Source organism: Kogia breviceps, chromosome 8 (genome assembly GCF_026419965.1).
Source record: "Kogia breviceps isolate mKogBre1 chromosome 8, mKogBre1 haplotype 1, whole genome shotgun sequence".
NCBI lineage: Eukaryota > Metazoa > Chordata > Mammalia > Artiodactyla > Physeteridae > Kogia > Kogia breviceps.
Window position 1 is genome coordinate 38677133 of NC_081317.1, and position 20343 is coordinate 38697475.

At 35.7% G+C, this 20343-nt stretch overlaps 1 protein-coding gene across 1 annotated transcript in view; it reads right to left on the reverse strand.

Moving 5' to 3' along the window:
- The window catches only part of NAA35 (N-alpha-acetyltransferase 35, NatC auxiliary subunit), a 97207-nt gene that overhangs the window by 65720 nt on the left and 11144 nt on the right, over positions 1–20343 (reverse strand). Inside the window, exons 3-6 of the mRNA XM_059072441.2 lie at positions 19346–19379; positions 13420–13534; positions 12493–12567; positions 10063–10230 (exon numbers count right to left, since the gene is read on the reverse strand). Coding sequence (XP_058928424.1) covers positions 10063–10230; positions 12493–12567; positions 13420–13534; positions 19346–19379 — 392 coding nt within the window. The remainder of the gene's footprint in view (positions 1–10062; positions 10231–12492; positions 12568–13419; positions 13535–19345; positions 19380–20343) is intronic.

The following is a 20343-nucleotide window of genomic DNA, read 5'->3' on the forward strand; positions in this document are numbered from 1 at the left end:
CACACAGCAACGAAAAGTAGCCCCTGCTTGCCGCAACTAGAGAAAGCCTGCGCGCAGCAAAAAAGACCCAACGCAGCCAAATATAAAATAAATTAATTAAAAAAAAAAAAGATGTGGGTCTAGAGGAATAAGAAGCTGGATGTCTAAGAAAGGAGCTCTTAGACTCCCATCCTCACTCTGCACAGCAAAGTGATATGCCTATCATTTTATTCCCAGCGCTTGCCACAATGTCCAGCATATGCTAATGAAATCAATACAGATAGTACAGATTAAGGATAGGCAAATTTTTTTCTTAAAGAGCCAGATTATATATATTTTATGCTTTGCAGACCAAGTGGCAAAACAGAGAATACTGAGTAGGCACTTATATAACTATATAAATGCAACCCTTTTTTTTTTTTTTTTTTTTTTTTTGCAGTATGTGGGCCTCTCACTGTTGTGGCCTCTCCTGTTGTGGAGCACAGGCTCCGGACGCGCAGGCTCAGCGGCCATGGCTCACGGGCCCAGCCGCTCCGCGGCATGTGGGATCTTCCCAGACCGGGGCACAAACCCATGTCCCCTGCATCAGCAGGCGGACTCTCAACCACTGCGCCACCAGGGAAGCCCTAAATGTAACCATTTAAAAGGAAAAAAAATATTCTTAGCTCAAGGACCATTAAAAGACACAGGCAGCAGGGCTGGTCTGCAGGCTGTAGTTTGCCAAGGACTTCCTGAGGGTTTAGATGCAGGGTACAGGAGAAAGAGAAGAGTTAAGGATGATGCCCAGGTTTTTGGTCTGTGCAACTAGAAGAATGGAGTTCCATTTGCTGAGATTGAGAAGACTACAGAAGAAAGAAGTTGGAAGCAAGGGGAAAACCAGCAGCTTCATTTTGGAAATGTTATGTGTGACATCCTAGTGAGAACGTAGAATAGGCAGCAGCATATATGAATATGACATTTAGGGAACAAGCCTAGGTTAAGAATATAAATTTGGCCTCATTAGCAGAGACAGAATTTAAAAATATGAAACTGCATTAGATCATCAAGAGTATAAAGAAGTGTAAAGACTGAGCGTGAGTCACACCAATGTTTAGAGCTGTGTGCCACATAACTACTGAGCACTTGAAATGAGACTAGTTCAAACTGGGATGTGCTGTAAGTGTAAAATACATACCAGATTGAGAATATTCCATAGAAAAAAAAGAATTCAAAATATTTCATTAATATTTTTTCCCCAAAATATCTGGACCAATTTATTCTCTCTCCAACAGTGAAAAGAAGTATCCATTTTAGGGACTTCCCTGGTGGTCCAGTGGCTAAAACTCTGCACTCCCAATGCAGGGGGCCCGGGTTTGATCACTGGTCAGGGAACTAGATCCTGCATGCCACAACTAAAAGATCCTGCATGCCACAACTAAGACCCTGCACAGCCAAATAAATAAATAAAGATTTTTTTAAAAAAAGAAAAAAGAACTGTCCATTTTACTGCTCTGTTGCAAGCTTCAGGTTGTCTCAAATTTATACCCATTTATTTCACAGGCCAAAAAAATGATATCTAGTTTTAACATGCATTTTTGGATAATTAGTGAGTTGTTTAAAAAATTCTTTTCCCATAATTTTGTAAGCCATATGCATTTCCTGTTTTGTAAATTGTCTCTTCCCCCACTTCTAAGGTCCAGTGGCAGGCAGAGAATACCCTACAATTAGTGTTTTGCCCAGCTTTCCACAGAAGTGGGTAGTAATACTAAACAAAAAACAGATGTGGACAAAGTGAGAGAGTGGCATGGACATATATACACTACCAAACAGAATAGATAGCTAGTGGGAAGCAGCCGCATAGCATAGGGAGATCAGCTAGGTGCTTTGTGACCACCTAGAGGGGTGGGATAAGGAGAGTGGGAGGGAGGGAGACACAAGCGGGAAGAGATATGGGAACATGTGTATATGTATAACTGATTCACTTTGTTATAAAGCAGAAACTAACACACCATTGTAAAGCAATTATACTCCAATAAAGATGTTAAAAAAAAAAAAGATGTGATAGTACTATGGATTGGTACCCCCACACAGGATACCCTATGCAGCAAGGGTCATTAATATTTTTAAAATGATATATTGAAGTATTATTTTAGATATATTGGGCTAAATTAATAAAATGTTATTAAAATTAATTTTACCCATGGTTACTAGAACATTTTAAATTATATATGTGGCTTGCATTATATTCCTATTGGATACTGCTGGTTTAGAGAATGAGATGACAAACAAGAACAACCAGTGAGATGAGAAACCAGGGATAAAGGACATATTAAATGCCAAGAAAATAATCTGTTTCAAAGATGGAGTGATAAAACTATGTCAAAATCTTCTGATAGGTCAAGTTTAAGACCAAACATTAACCAATGGGTTTAGCAACACTGAGGTCTTTGAGGACCATAATGTCACAATTTTGGTGGAACATGTGTTCAAAGCCTGACTGGAGTGGATTCAACAGAGAAAACAGGAGAGAACCAGAGACGGTGGGTATGAACACCTCTTAAGGATACTTGCTGAAAAGGAGAACTGAGATATGGGCAGAAGCTGAAGGACAAGACTATGCCATGAAATGGTATTTTTGAGATTGAGTAACATGAATAAAGCATGTTTGTATGCTGATAGGAATGATCCAGTAGAGCAGCAAATTCATTACTCAAGGGATAAAGGTGAGAGTTGGTAGACCAATGTCTTTGAATATAAGACTGAGTATGGAATCTAAGGCACAAGCAGAAGGGATCACTCTTAGGAGCAGAGAAAGTTCATCTACATAACAGAAGAGCAGCAGAAAAGAGGTCACATGTGCCAGTAGGTGGGAAGACTGCTTCTGTTTATTCAGTGCAATAGAAAGGTAGGTCATTTGCTTCAAGTGAGGATGGTCAAAGTGTTAGAAGTTTGAGGGGAGTGGAGTGAATGAACTAGGGAAATGTAATGATTGCTAGGGAGCACTGTGGGCCTATGTGCAGTTACTGGTGATGAAATGGTAGTAGGATCAATCAGTGGAAATGCATTTTTTTCCAGTCACACTGAGATGTGCAGGTTTAAGGGCAGAGTAGGCAAAGGGTTAGATTCAACTAGAATTGAGGTATAACAAGGCAAGAGAGGAAGGGAGCTGAACGTATATGCAAGGGAATGACTGTAAATAAAGGATGATGATACTTAAATTTGGAAAAGAGGGTCAAGAGGTTAATAACAATGAAACAATGATATAAATAAACTGAAGTCCAAATAGGAGTGAAGAACTCTAGGAATCAGAACACAAGTAATTTAGAAACAGAGGTGGTGGTCTAAGAACAGGATGCTTTAAACTTCAAAGATCATTAAGGGGTTACAAAGACTAATCTAAGGTATGGTCATTAAAAAGAGAAATCCTAAATGCTTCTAAAGAGGAAACATGAGTCGCATATAAAGAATCAGGATGGTAACACTAGGATTATAAATCAGTGGAACAATGCCTTCAAAATGCTGAGGAAGTTACTTTCCAGCCTAGAAATCCATTACAGCCAAACTATCAATCAGGTGTGAGGGCAGGAAAGACATTTTCAGACATGCAAGGTCTTAAAGAAAAATTCCCTCCCTGTCTCCCAGAAGAAACTGGAGACACTGCACAAACAAAGTAATAAACTAAACAATAAAGGCATGAGATCCAGGTAACTAGGGATCTAATAAAAAGAGAGGGAAATGTAATTCTCAGGAGAATGGTACAGAGAAACCTGGGATGACAGCTGTGCAGTGGGCCTAGAAAGCAACTGACCCAGCCTGAAGCTAGAGAACAAAGAAATTCAAGAAGAGCATTTCAAAACAAAAATTATAAATTACCTATATATATATGTTTATATACATGATGAAATATACGGATTACCTGATGTGTTTAATAATAATGGGAAAGGAAGAATTAAGGAAAAGTACACATAAAACTAAGCAAGCCAAAAAGAAGAGATAGTTATTACCTTTAAGAAAAAAAAAATTTGTATGAGGAAAAAAAAGCATACACTACTCTGGCTCATCTGTCATTAATATATATACAATCACAATAATGTCAGAATTGAATGATTTAACCACAAAGTGAATTACTATTTGGAGTGAGGAGGAGGTAATGTATGAATGCTAAACATATGCTAAAAATGTGCTGCTATACTATAGCTAAAAACTGATAAACCCTTAAACCCAGAAACTAGAATATAAGCCTATTATACAGAAACATAGAAGTAGACAGTAGAAAAAGCTAAAAGAATTGAATATTATTATGAATGGATAAGGAAAGAGCAGAGCACTGTAATTTTTTCATTATAAGTCTTGTGGGCTATTTGATTTTATATACTATGTAGAAGTATTATAACTTTTATTAAAATACACACCCTAGTGAAAACGTTCAAATAGCAAAACTGAACATGACAAGATTACTTTTAGGAAGATAACTGATGGTCAAGTGGAGAATGGACTAGAGGGAAAAGATTAGGCCAGAAAGTAGAGTTCAGAAACTCTCACAGAAGCCTAACCTAAAGCTGACAGGAGCATGAACTAAAGCAGGAACAATGAGAGGGAAGAAAAAACAGTGCCCAGATTCAAGACACTTGGAAGGTAAAATGATCTGAATGTTGGAGGTTAAAAAAAGTAATCAAAGATAACACTAAAGACACCATTTTACAAGATACAGAATCCAAGAGGAAAAGCCATCTGATGGGGGAACTGTGGTTCCCATTTGCACGTGAACAAGATATTGAGAAAGAAACATCTTTAGGCAACTGAAAACGTCTCCAGTTCAGGAGGAAAAACAAAGCAGAGACAAAATACATAATCATTTAGGAACTTCTGAAGCATCCATTTCAAACAAGCAAATTATTTAAGTCGTTCTTATTTATTCATTACCAGGCCTCTTAAGGATTTTACTAGGAGATCAATTTTTTTTTAATTATTAAAACTGAGACAAATTTATCTGGAAAATCTGAAAAGTTTAGCAAAACAGGAAAAATATCATTTTTCCAGCCTAGGAGCTAACTTTTGTTTATGTTTCTTTTCAGTTTTATTTTTACATAATTGATTACATTGTGTGCTGCCTTCTTAACCTTTTAAAGTATGCCTTTTCCCATGATATTAAATACTTTGTCATCATGTAATCAATTATGTGTAATAAATTAACCATAATTTATTTCAACCATAACCCAAATGGTGGCATTTTGATTGATACCAATTCTCACTATTAAAAACACTGATTAATGTATTTGGGCATAAAGCACCCACATTTCTAATAATTTCTTTAAGGCTGAGTTCTAGAGGTGAACTAACTAGTTTAAATGGTGTCAATACGTTTAAGATTCTTGATATATACACTGCTAAACTGTTTTCCAAAACAGCTATGCTAATGCATACCCCCTACTAGTAAAAAAAAAAAAAAGTTAAGTGCCAACATATTGCATCCTTACCAACATTAAACATTCTCATTTTAAAAACTTTGTAGATGAAAAGTGAACTATTTTGTTTTTCTTAGATTACACTGAGCCTAAATTTTTTAAATATTATGGCCATTTGATAACCTTCCTCTATGAATGAGCTATTTATTTTACTGTGCATTTATTCATTCAGGTTTTAGTGTTATACTTTATTTGAATGGGATCTTAATACACAAAAATTGATTATTTTGTTGTCTATATTTTTCCTAAGAATTTTTTCTATCAGTTTTCTTCCTATTAGTCCTTTCCTTTAGGATTTCTCCCATCTCTTAGTAAGTCCTTCATCCAGAGACTATACAGAAATTTGATTGATTACTTCTACCATAAAAAAATTTTTTTAGTTTATTTAAAAAAGAAAGTAATACAGGCATATAATAAAAATTCCAGTAGTACAAACAAGTATATACCCTGACCGTCAAATACCCTAGTTATCTTCTTGTGTATGAAGATTTAACTACCTATCTCTTTAGAAAAAAGAAAACAAAAACAGTAGCAAGCTACACATGCTTTTCTACACCTGACTTATTTTACATTAATTTGGAGATCTAATCTCATCTGTATAAGTAAGCCTACCTCCTCCTTTGTAAAGTTTACACAACACTTACTTGGCTGTATGAGTGTAGTGTCATTTAATGAGTCTCCTACTGATGGACATTAGTTTCCAGACTTTAGTTACTACAATTAATGTCCTTGTACGTAGACCTTTGGGGATAAGCACAAATATATTTATAGGCTAAACTCCTAAAAGTGAAACTGCTGAAACAAGACATGCATTTTAAGTCATAGATATTACCAAACTGCTCTTTTAAAAAGTTGTATGAATTTACACTCCCATCAAAAAAATGTATGAATCTTGCTTATAATGGAATCCTGTCCTAATTAATAAATGTGGAGGGAGTGCTAGAGCTCAAAATTATCATTTTGCAGCCAACACAGTCAAGATTAGTCCAAGCAAGTACCATGAATGGATACTAAATATATAGGGAGAGACTTTAATGAGCAGGATATTTATATGATCTTAAAGTGTTTCCCTAGAGACTGCTTATTATGTATGCAAGGTTAGATACAGTACCCATAAGGGAATGTAAACTGGTGCAGCCACTATGGAAAACAGTATGGAGGTTCCTCAAAAAACTAGAGTTGCCATATGATCCTGCAATTCCACTCCTGGGCATATATCTAGACAAAACTATAATTTGAAAATATACACACAACCCAGTGTTCACTGCAGCATTATTTACAATAGCCAAGATATGGAAACAACCTAAATGTCCATCTACAGATGAATGCATAAAGAAGATATGGTATATACACAGCTGAATACTACTCAGCCATAAAAATGAAATAATGTCATTTGCAACAACATGGATGGACCTAGAGATTATCATACTAAGTGAAGTAAGTCAGAAAGAGAAAGACAAATACCATATGGTATCACTTATATGTGGAATCTAAAATATGACACAAATGAACTTATCTATGAAAGAGAAACAGATTCACAGATGTAGAGAACAGACTTGTGGTTGCCAAGGGGAAGAGGGGGTGGGCGAGGGATGGATTGGGAGTGTAGGATTAGCAGATGCAAACGATTATATATAGGATGGATAAACAACAAAGTCCTACTGTATAACACAGGAACTATATTCAATATCCTGTGATAAACCATAATGGAAAGAAATATGAAGAAGAATGTGTATATATGTATAACTGAATGTGTATATATAATGTATAACTGAATCACTATGATGTACAGCAGAAATTAACACAACAATGTAAATCAACTATACTTCAGTAAAATAAATTTTTTTAAAAAAAGTAACCATATAGCAATCAGAAAACACCTTGATGGGGTGATAAAATCACATCACCATTGAAGGGCAGATGGACACTGTATGCATCAGATGTGATACCATTAAGAAGGACACAACATCACTCACATCATATGCCAGCCAGGACTGCATAATATAAATCTAATCATGAAGAAAGAGCAGACAAACCCCAAGTGAGGAACATTCTATTAAAAAAGGGAAAGCAGGAGAGGGCTGCATTTTCCAAAAATATCACTGTCATTAGAGACAGAAGGATAAGGAACTGTTGTAGATTAAAGGACACTAAAGAGATATACAGCTAAATGAAAGACATGATCCTAGACTGGATCCCATACCGTAGGGAAAGATAAGAAGGACATTACTGAGTCAACTGATAGAAATGGATTGGTATTATAGATTTACTGAGGTTGATAATTGTGCTGTAGTTGTGTATGAGAGTGCTGTTTTCCTTACAAGGTGCATACTGATGTGTCTCAGGGAAGAAGATCATAATGTACACAACTTACTCTGCAATGATTCAGAAAAAAAATACATATATACATACATGCATTAGAGAAAAACTGAAAAAACAAATGAGATAATAGGTTAATAGCAGGTGAATCTGGGTGTTCTTTGTGCTGTTTCTGTAACTGCTGTTATTTGGCAAATATTTCCAAATAAACTTTTTTTTTAAAGATTAAAAAGAGGGAAACAATGACTATTCATATCCTACACACACACACACACACACACACACACACACACACACACACACACACACACACACACACACACAGCATGTGAGTGCCTGTTACAGGTAGAACATGGTATCTCACAGTTTTAATTTGCATTTCTAAAGTGAGGTTAAGTATCTTATGTTTAATGGTCATTTTATTTCTGTAAACTGTCTTCTGATTTTTAAATAACTTTTTACACTTGAAATAATTTTTCTATCTACAATTTACTTTGATGTTGTTATAAACTGAATGTTTGTGTCCCCCCCCACTCCCAGATTCATATGTGAAATTCTAATGCCCAATGTGATAGTATTTGGAGGTAAGGCCTTTGGGAGGAACCCAGAGTTGTTTAACAAAAAGTCGCAAGGCTTAAAAAAATAAAAAAATAGGGCTTCCCTGGTGGCGCAGTGGTTGAGAATCTGCCTGCCGATGCAGGGGACATGGGTTCGTGCCCTGGTCTGGGAAGATCCCACATGCTGCGGAGCGGCTGGGCCCGTGAGCCATGGCCACTGAGCCTGTGTGTCCGGAGCCTGTGCTCCGCAACGGGAGAGGCCACAACAGTGAGAGGCCTGCGTACCACACAAAAAAATAAAAATAAAAATAAATTTAAAATAAAATAAAAAAGAGGGGGAACCTATAGATTGAGACTTAAGACATATCAATCAACTGCAATAAACAGACTGAATGCATCCCATCAAATTTTATATGTTGAAACCTAACCTTCAATGTGATGGTACTGGGAGATGGAGCCTTTAGGAGGTGATCAGGTCATGAGGCTGGGGCCCTCATACATGGGATTAGTGTCCTTATAAGGGAGACTCCAGAGAGCTCCCCACCCCTCCTCCTGCCATGTGAGGCCACAGTGCAAAGATGAACCAGGAAGCAGGCCCTCACCAGGCACCAAATCTGCTGTTGCCTTGATCTTACACTTCTTAGCTTCCAGAACTATGGGAAATAAATTATTGTTTATAAGCTACCCAGTCTATGGTATGCTGTTATGGCAGCCTAAATGGACTAAGGCAGATGTAAAATGCTAATGAAGTAATTTTCAAGGGTACTAACTAATTGTTCCAGTACTATTTGGTAAAAAAATCCTTTCTCTGTCCCACTGATTTTTTATGTCTTTTTGGGTAGACTTTGAGAATGTACTTAAAATAATTTGTGTGACTTCTCACTTTTTAACTCAAACTAATCTTTTAAAAAATTCCATCCAAATGGATAAGACTTTCCATAATGACATCCATATCAATTCAAATATGTAGCTAAATAACCAATGAGTGTATAAGAAGTACACAGTATTTCATAAACAACTCATAAGCCACACATTCAAATGTGAAAATCACATTATGCATATATTTCATTATTCTCATATACATAATATAAATTTAGAAAAGCTTTACACTGAACCATTGCTGGAGCCTAAGATATTTACTCTGTATCAGTAACAGTGTGAAAAAAAAGACAGTTTCAACAAAGGAAAAGAATTAAACAAAAATAATTACTTATCAATAGTTTCAAATGCTATCACATCTCCCCTTAATATATCAGTATCTGAAATCTTTTTTTCATGATAAAGAAAAAAAAATCTTTCTATGTCTAAAATGCACAACACTTCCTCAGGCTGAGGTACTTAGTGGAAGAAAACGTTTATATTCTAAATTATTCTTCATAACTTTGTTTTCCTTAGCTCCCTCTTATCCAAAGACTGAGATTAACTTCTGTGTTATAATTTATAAGAGACCTGAGGGACGAGGCTATGTCTTCTATTTTCTTTGTGAATCCTCACAACATCCAAAATAAAGTACGTCTGTACATAATGGATATTCAATGAATGGTACTGACAGAAGGAACACACATTAAGATGAAGGTCCTTTCTTGGAGAAAACTGGATTACTTTAGCCAATATATTTATAAATATCAACAGCATATTACTTTCAAAAACTATTTTTAACTATCAATTTTGACAAAAAATTCATATCATACAATCATTTAAATACTTCACAGTGAATAAGGTGGTCAATGAGCTTCAGGAATTCTTGTATTACAAAATCTTACCTCTTCAAAAACAGCAGCTTTATTTACTTTTTCCCTTGCAATGTCACAGATTTTCAAGATACCCAGAGCAAAAGCTTTCATGGCAGGATCTTCTATAAAGTCTGGGTTATGAATATAAAGGCACGTAAATACTGTCTGTGCCAAGGAATGGCCTTCTAACCATGTTATCTATAAAAAAAATAAAAGAATACACATGTTTAAGGTGATACACAGAGTCTGAAAAGTCTGATCCAACAGTCAAAGGACAGAGTGCCACAGGCCCAAATAAATACGATTAATCACAAGATTTAAAAGATGATTAAAAGGAAGGTCAGAAAAGACAAAATACAGTTAGAATTCACTTTCATTATCTAAAGTCTTTCAAGAATTAAAAACATGTTTACCTTAAAGTAATAGATATGGGAAGCATTCTTTTATATAATTCAGTTTGCGAATATTAGGAGATTAATGAAATTACAGGGCCTCCTTACATCACATCCAAAAGCTATCAGTTCTACAATGTAGTCAATAAAAACCCATGAAATTAAGGAATTCATAACTTTATAGCTAACCTGGTTCTTAGCCACTCATTCAACTCTTCTTTTTCATCCCAACTATTACTAACCCAGTCAAGTGCATCACATCTCACCTAGATTACTACAAGAAACTATGCAACTGTTTCCCTGCCTCCCACCTCTACTTCAGTACCCCCACTCAGAGGGATCTTTCTAAAACACAAAAATAATCAGGCAACACTATCATATTGAGTGACTACCATGAGCCAAGTACCATGTGCTCGAAACTGGAAGAACAGCAGCCAAAACTGAATAATCATGATATCTAAGTACTATGCTAGGTATTTTCATATATCTTATCTCATTTTTTCCTAACACTTTGAGGAAGGTGGTATTTTTCTCATCTTACATATAAAGAAATAGAGAGTGTAAATAATTTGCCCAAGTTTATTCAGTTATAATTTACACTAAGTCCAAGAATTCTGCAATAGAGCAAAAAAAAAAAATGCTACATTACAAAATGAGAAAAGCACATGAAAACTGCTCTAATTAAGATGTGTATTTTGCATTACTAGTGTGCAGAAGACTTTCCAGACTGAAAACCACCTGCCTGTTAAAGTTCAAACTTAGATACAGCCCCGAGTCTCACAGAATTGTTCCTCAACTTTGACAAAAATCCTCCTCCTTGCCTCCTTTTATCCTATTCCACTAGGACAATAAATGGCTAAAGAGTAATAAAAACATCTCTGAGAGAAACAGACAGCTTTGGAGAAAGAAGAATCAGGATCAGGATTCTGGTTATGCCCCTTCCTAGCAAAGTAACCCTAGGCAAATAGATGAGAGTGATACCAGATAGCTCGCAGAGCTGATGTAAGACCTAAGTGAAGGACTTCCCTGGTGGCACAGTGGTTAAGAATCCGCCTGCCAATGCAGGGGACACGGGTTCAAGCCCTGGTCTGGGAAGATCCCACTTGCTGCGGAGCAACTAAGCCCGTGCGTCACAACTACTGAGCCTGCCCTCTAGAGCCTGCAAGCCACAACTACTGAGCATGCATGCCACAACTACTGACGCCCACACGCCTAGAGCCCGTGCTCTGCAACAAGAGAAGCGACCGCAATGAGAAGACCATGCACTGCAACGAAGAGCAGCCCCCGCTTGCCGTAACTAGAGAAAGCCCGCGTGCAGTAACGAAGACCCAATGCAGCCAAAAATAAATAAATTAAATTTTATTTTTTAAAAAAAAAGACGTAAGTGAAAAATACACACAAAAAATACATAACAGAAGTACTTCATACACACTGGCAAACAATGAGTATTTTACTGGATGCACAAATGAAGAAATTTTATATTATTTCTAAGGACAATGATTTAATATCAAGTTTAAAAAAGAAAGGGACAGTCAGAAAGAAGGGGGCAGAAAAAAGGGCTGTACAGATGAGAATTTTCCCACAATTAAACCACATGATCCAGGGAAGACAACCTATTCAGCATATATATATAAACCACTAAAAAATTTTCTTCATAGTAGAAAATGGCCAGTTTACTTCAATATACCTTAGATTAGGAAAAAAAACTTATCCAAAGCCAATCCAAAATTCTCTTTGGTTCAATTTCATGCTTATTAATGGAACCTCCCAATTTCAGATTTGTTTCCCTGGGTAGCTTGATAATAAAAAGGGTACTTTGGATAATGCCTATATATTATTATCTTCCTTGGAAAGAAAACATCCTTCCAGAAAATGAGAACCTAAAACCACCCAGATGAAAAGATAAAATGCTGTTTCCTACAGCATAACTTGGCCTGCTAATCTTATGTACATCTTACTAGGCCAAGCATTACATACATTTCATATTCAATGTTGATGTAAATACTTTCAAACTGAAATTCAAGTAAGTCAGTTTTTAAATTAAACAACATGTTATCTTAACTCTTACCAAACAGCAAAAACATGTATCCATTATCCCTATCAATTCAGGCAAGGTAAGGTCTTTAATTTTAATGGTGCCATCCTAAAAAGAAAGGGAAATACAACATACAGGTTTTTAAAATATGTATGGCTACTGTGTACAGTAAATATTTTAAAATATCAATTCTAAGGAAACTATCTCATCATCTGATAAAACTAAGGTGCCAAATTAACTCTGTATTCTTAAAAATAATGTATCTTAATGGGTCTTCAATATGAAAAAATCAAAGCCTCTCGAATTTGAAACAGAATAAAGGCCTTTATAAAAAAACAGTCAAACCAACAAGCATTTTAAAAGCACAGTTCAAGTTAGTTTTAAACATTAATAAGTATGAAGCATTTTAATGAATTGAAACTACTCACAAAGAAAATAACTACTTACAAAGAAAAAAAATGTTTTAAATATTTCCCTTAAACTAATTAACTATACTACTCATAATTTTTTTTTAACACTATCCACTTACTTAGCAAATCTTTCTTCACAAAATATGCAAAAATTAAACTCTGAGGCAACTATGAATGAACTTCTAAATCAATTCTCATTGAGTTAAACATCTAGTTCACTACCACAAGCATTTTACTTAATATATTAATACATAAAATTTAATCCCTAAGCCAATTACCCCGGTATGTGAATACATACTCAAATGCTTTCAAAAATTAACTTAAAAAGTGCACACAGACACAAATTTAGAGCAAGCTTTTAATGGAGACCTTAAACAATTAACATTTCAATGGAAAGACAAAGATAACCAACGCTTGTTTACATACCTGAGAGGCATTTAAGAAAATTATACTTTAACATACTAAGTTTGATTTCCATTATTAATCAAAATGTTTTAACATATGAATAACAAACAACAAAAGAAAACACAAAAGGCACAATGGTGTCTACCTTGATAGATTGTTCAAAATTGAGAACTTTTCGATTAACTTGGTTTCCAATCATGCCAGCATCCATCTTGGGATCCATCATTTCAATGGCAGACATAGCTTCAAAAAGACCAAATCTGAAAATAAAAAAATTGACTCTACAAACTGTTTATGAACTAATAAGCTTACCCAGATTCCCACAATGGTACAAAAATTATTACAGTACTTTAAATAACTACCCTATTTTATGTATTTGGTCTTCCCAACTTGCTATCACTTCTACTTCAATTAGATAATCTTCCTTAAACATAAAAATTCTTCCATGTATTTGTCACTCAAATTATTTTACATGTACTATGAGGCAAGAAAAGAATTAAAACCGAAGTTGTTTTAGTTCTTCCTTCAAAAAGTTAGAAGTTTTTGAAAAAAAAGAGATCAACTGATCTACAATGGATTTCATTTTGCCTTCTTTAAATAATTTTTTCTCACTATTTAACACTTAAAAAGTTATGTTTGGAATAATCATTATCAAATGTAACTTTTAGATTTTTTTCATTTTCTTTACATCTTGAAAGTCTAAAAACCTGGCACGTTACCATCTGTAATGCCCCAAATTTGGGCAATTACATAAGAAAAAAATAAAATCCAGAAATTTTGATGGTCTGGTGTTTGTGGTTTATTAGCCATAGAAGCAGATAGTTGTGAGGTAGTGTGGACTGATTAGTTAGTATATCTTTGAGTTATGAGTAAAGAAAAGCCTAAAAGAAAGTGACTGTCCATCAAACTACTGACTTCCTATTTTGCTTAGTCTAAGCCATTAGATTACCAGGAAAATAAAGACACCTACCTTGTTACATTAAATCATTTCTCTCAGAAAAGCAGCAGCAAGACATTAAGAAAAATAAACAAATCGGACCTAATCAAACTTAGAAGCTTTTGCACAGCAAAAGAAACCATAAACAAAATGAAAAGACAACCTACAGAATGGGAGAAAATATTTGTAAATGATGCAACCAACAAGGGCTTAATTTCCAAAATACATAAACAGCTCATACAACTCAACAACAACAACAACAAATAACCCAATTGAAAAATGGGCAGAAGACCTACATAGACGGTTCTCCAAAGAAGAAATACAAATGGCCAGCAGGCACGTGAAAAGATGCTCAACATCTCTAATTATTAAAGAAATGCAAATCAAAACTACAGTGAGGTAGCACCTCACACTTCTCAGAATGGCCATCATTAAAAACTCTACATATAACAAATGCTAGAGACAATGTGGAGAGAACGGAACCCTCGGAACCCTCCTGCACCGTTGGTGGGAATGTAAGTTGGTACATCCACTATGGAAAAGCGTATGGAGGTTGCTGAGAAAACTAAAAATAGAATTACCACATGATCCAGCAATCCCACTCCTGGGCATATACAGACAAAACTTTAATTCAAAAAGATACATGTACCCCTATGTTCACAGTAGCACTATTACACAACAGCAGAGACACGGAAACAGTCTAAAAGTCCACTGACAGATGAATGGATAAAGAAGGTGTGGTACGTAAATAAAATGGAATACTACTCATCCATAAAAAAGAATGAAATAATGCCATTTGCAGCAACATGGATGGACCTAGACATTACCATAATAAGTGAAGTCAGACAGAAAAAGACAAAAACTGTATGATATCACTTATATATTGAATCTAAAATATGACACAAATGAACCTATCTACGAAACAGGAACAGACTCATGGACATAGAGAACACACTTGTGGTTGTCAAGGGGGAGGGGGTTGGGGGAAGGATGCAGTGGGAGGTTGGGGTTAGCAGATGTAAACTATTATATAGAGAATGGATAAACAACAAGGTCCTACTGTATAGCACAGAGAACTATATTTGATGTCCTGTGATGAACCATAATGGAAAAGGATACATAAAAAAATATACATATGTGTAAAAATCATTTTGGTGTACAGCAAAAATTAACATGACATTGTAAATCAACTATAATTCAATTAAAACTAAAAAAAAGAAGAGCTTTAGGAGACACTCCCTGAAATCCATCAAACCTCTTAACGCTTCAATTTAAGATACTCTGACAATATGAGCATACTGAAGAAAACTCTCATCTATAAATCTGATGCAATGTTGCAAATCAAAACCCAAATGGTGTTTTTCAATGAGCTTGTCAAGCGGAAAGAGAAAATATGCAAAAATGGAAAAGAACCTTTTCAATAAAACAACAGGGACTCACCAAATATCAAAGATACTATAAACCTGTAATAATTAAAAGCATTCTAGCATACACAGATGAAGAAAAAAACAATCCAAAGCCATGTTTTTGTAGGAAGTACATATGATAAAGGTGGAATTTCAAATTAGTGGAAAAACAGTGTATTAGTCAATAAATACTATTAAGACAAATGGCTAACCATCCTGAAAAAGTGAAATCTTTGATTTACGCAATATAATATAACCCCAGGCAGATCTAAGTTCTGAACCTAAAATAAGCAAACAAACAAAAACTCTTTTAATAATTTACAAAGCTACAAAGAAAAAAGTTGACAACTCCAACTGTGTAAAATATTAAAAATTTATATTCAACAATAAACCAGTCAGTTAAAACACTAACAATTATCTAGGGGAAGTATTTTTAATATAGGTAATTTTGAAAAAGTTAATATCCAGAATATATAACTAACTCATACAAATAGGAAAAGGCAAATAATCCACAGAAAAGTAGGCAAAGGACATGAATGGATAATTAACAGAAGAGAAAATATAAACTATTAATAAAAAAGTAAAAAGCTATTCAAGGGCTTCCCTGGTGGCACAGTGGTTGAGAGTCTGCCTGCCGATGCAGGGGACACGGGTTCGTGCCCCGGTCCGGGAAGATCCCACATGCCGCGCAGCAGCTAGGCCCGTGAGCCATGGCCGCTGAGCCTGCGTGTCCGGAGCACTGCGCAATGGCAGAGGCCACAACAGTGAGAAGCCCGCATACCGCAAAAAAAAAAAAAAAAAAAAAAAAAAAAAGCTATTCAAATTCTACTGTAACCAAGTAATGCAAAACAAAATGATGCTGCTTTTTTGGGGGGGGGTATAAGGAAACTTTTTTAAAAATTTGTACTCTCACATGCTGTTGGTGTTAGTGTAAATTGATAAAGACGTTTGTGAGGGAAAAAATTTGGCTGAATCCATTAAAATCCAGTCATTTGATTTCTAGGCTTCTATCCTAAAAATCATTTGCACATGTATATGTATAAAGAGGCTTGTATAAATTAAATGTTTTCAATTTTCCCATGTTTCCAAAAAATGTTGCAATCTGAATGTCCATCAATAGGGATACCATAGAACAAAATTATGGTACAGTCATTTTATAAAATAAAAAGCAGCAGTTAAAATGAACAAAGTTGGGCTTCCCTGGTGGTGCAGTGATTGGGGGTCTGCCTACCGATGCAGGGGACATGGGTTCATGCCCCGGTCCGGGAGGATCCCACATGCTGCAGAGTGGCTGGGCCCGTGGGCCATGGCCGCTGGGCCTGAGCAACCGGAGCCTTTGCTCGGCAGCAGGAGAGGCCGCAGCAGTGAGAGGCCCGCGAACCGCAAAAAAAAAAAAAAAAAAAAAAAAAGAACAAGGTGGAGTTAACATGGAAAGATCTCCAAGATATACTGAAAGGGGGGGTGGGGAATTTGCAGAATACAGTCGACCCTCGCTATCCACAGGGGGTTAGCTCCAGGAGCCTCCACAGATGCTCAAGTCCCTTACATAAAAAATGGCATAGCTGAATACTGTACTATATATCCCCATTTACAGTTAACTAGTTTTATAGATTTCATTCACATATATAAGTATATATATTTTTTATAGGTCCAGGACATGCAACAATCTGATGACTTATAACAATGACTATCTCCAAGCAAAGAACAGAGATTGTGTTGGAGAGATGGTGCCATTAGAAGTTCTGCTGCTTCATCTCTAATGTTTAAATTTATTAAAAACAAAGTATCCGTTTATTACTTATATGAAAACAACTAAAGAAAAGTTGTTAATGGCACAATTAAAACCCTAGATCAATAAAGTCTACCATATGACCCAGCAATCCCACTACTGGGCATATACCCTGAGAAAACCATTCAAAAGGACACATGTACCCCAATGTTCATTGCAGCACTATTTACAATAGCCAGGATGTGGAAACAACCTAAATGTCCAACAAAAGATGAATGGATAAAGAAGATGTGGCACACATATACAATGGAATATTACTCAGTCATAAAAAGGAACGAAATTGGGTCATTTGTAGAGATGTGGATGGACCTAGAGTCTGTCATACAGAGTGAAGTGAGCCAGAAAGAGAAAAACAAATATCGTATATTAATGCATATATGTGGAATCTAGAAAAATGGTACAGATGAACCTATTTGCAAGGCAGGAACAGAGACACAGGTGTACAAAACGGACACGTGGACACAGGCAGCAGGGAAGAGAAGGGTGAGACAAATTGGGAGATTAGGATTGACATATATACACTACCATGCATAAAACAGCTAGCGGGAACATGCTATAAAGCACAGGAAGCTCAGCTCAGTGCTCTGTGATGACCTAGACAGGTGGGGTGGGGGGTGGGAGGGAGGCTCAAGAGGAAGGAGATATAAGTATACATATAGCTGATTCACTTCATTGTACAGCAGAAACTAACGAAACAATGTAAAGCAGTTATACTCCAATAAAAAAATTTTTTTAAAAATAAGGTATTTGCTTTATTAGTAAAATTGCTACAGAAACCAGAGTAGCAGTAAGTTAGCTATTCCATGCATTCAACAAATACTGAGTGCCTGCTTATGTGCTAGGCACTGTTCTAGGCACTTGAAATACATGAGTGAGCAAAACAAATTTGCCTGTCTCACGGGGCTTACGTTCTAGTGGAAGGAAACAAACAATAAAGATAAGTAAATGACATAGAAGGCTAGAAGACCGTACATGCTAGGGGGAAAAGAAATGACAGTTAAAGAAGATATGGATTAAAAGGATACAAATTTAATAGATGGCCAGGGTAGGCTGCTAGCAATCATGATCCCTGGGCTCAGTGTCTAAAACCTTGGGGAAATGATGAGGGCTATGTCCCTCTAGCGGCCCTCTCTCAAATGTTATTCCAGTCAGGAGCCACATTCTTTCCTGCATTAGCTTATGGTTTGATTTCATTATATCCTTCCTATCATTGCCTGTGACATCAAAATGATGACCTACAGTAGTTCTCAAAGTGTGGTCCCTAGATCAGCAGCATCAATCTCACCTGAGAACTTGAGAAATGCAACTTCTGTGATCCCACACTAGACTACTAAATAAGGAACTCTGGGGGTGGGTTCCAGAAATCTGTCTTTAAAAACCCTTCTGATGATTCTGATGTCACTGAAGTCTGAGAAGAACTAAATTTCAAGTTTCTACTTCCCCTAACAAATGTCCAATCTTGTCTACTTACTAATTTAAAATTTCATACTCCCAACCTTTAAAATTGAGTCTGGCCACAGCAGTATGGGAACTGAGGCTATCTATGGGAGTATAAATATAATCAAGAATTTCCTTTCATTTACCTTTCTAGGGATTCTCAATCTACTTTCATCTAGGCATTTAATCACCTACCTCTGGTCATCAACCAGCCTATCACATACGACATGCAACCAGTACCTTTTTTCAAGAAATTCCACATCCTGTACACCTACCCTCAAGGAATGACCATAAGTCTCAGTTTCACTAGGTACAACAACTTCCTATCATGACTAAGGTCAGCTGCCCCAAAACAGCTGACCAAGGTTAAAAATATATAATTAGGGTTATTCTTACAGCTTTGAAATGTAAAATTACTCAGACTTCAAGGAATACTACTGCACAGGAGACAAAATAGATGGAAATATTACACTACACTATTTCAAAGGACACAAATACTTACAGCTTATCATGAAGCAGTTCTCCCAACTTTAATTCTAAAAGAAACAAAGAGAAAAATCTTTTGAATAATACCATATTTATATTTAACTGTTAATTCTAAGAAAAAAATTAAACAAAATATTAGCACCTGAGAATGTGCTTGCAGTCCTTTAAACTTCATTTTCTAAGAAATGGTCATATTATTTCCACTCAATTACTAATATAATGTCTTCTACACAGTGAATATTTAAACACTAACTATAAATTGAACTTCTGAGAATTAACAAGTGATCCATCACAGGCTACAATAATACAACCAGAATTATCAGCCTCATTTTAAAAAACCACTAATACATTTCTCCCTAAGTAAACTTTTTCACAGAACTGTATGCTATTTCTCAAGTTGTTTTTAAACTACTTGGCATCATAATCTAATCTCTTTTTGTCCCAGGAACAGTGTCAAAACTATTTTTTATTACATTTTATTTAAATAATGTAGAAAACACCTGCATAAACAGCTGATCAAAAGAGTGTTAATCCTCCATAAGGCAGCAGTTCTCAACCTTGGCTGCATATCAGTATCAACTGGGGAGCTTTTGAAAACCCCAATGTCCAATCAGCACCCCAAACCAATCAAATTCTAGGAGTGGGACCCATAGAGTGGTTTTAAAGTACTCCAGATGATTTCAATGTGCAAGTAAAGGGAGGACCACTACTGTATCATTTTTAAGTAGCTTAAATGTTGATGGTCAACTCCTGACATAAAGAAGCAGTTCTCAGAATATTACTAATCTCCCTAGCTAATAAGTTAAATGACATTCATTTTTTAAAGTTCCATGTACCAAAACAGATAAATCAATGAGAAGCATTTATCAAAATACTGTAACGAAGCATAATAGAACATACAGTGGTTCTCAAAGATGGTTTGAGAACACAGGAGTCTGTGATGTTAAAGTCATTTTGTTATAATACTAAAACTAAAATACTAAAATAATACTAATACATTTTGTAAATAATACT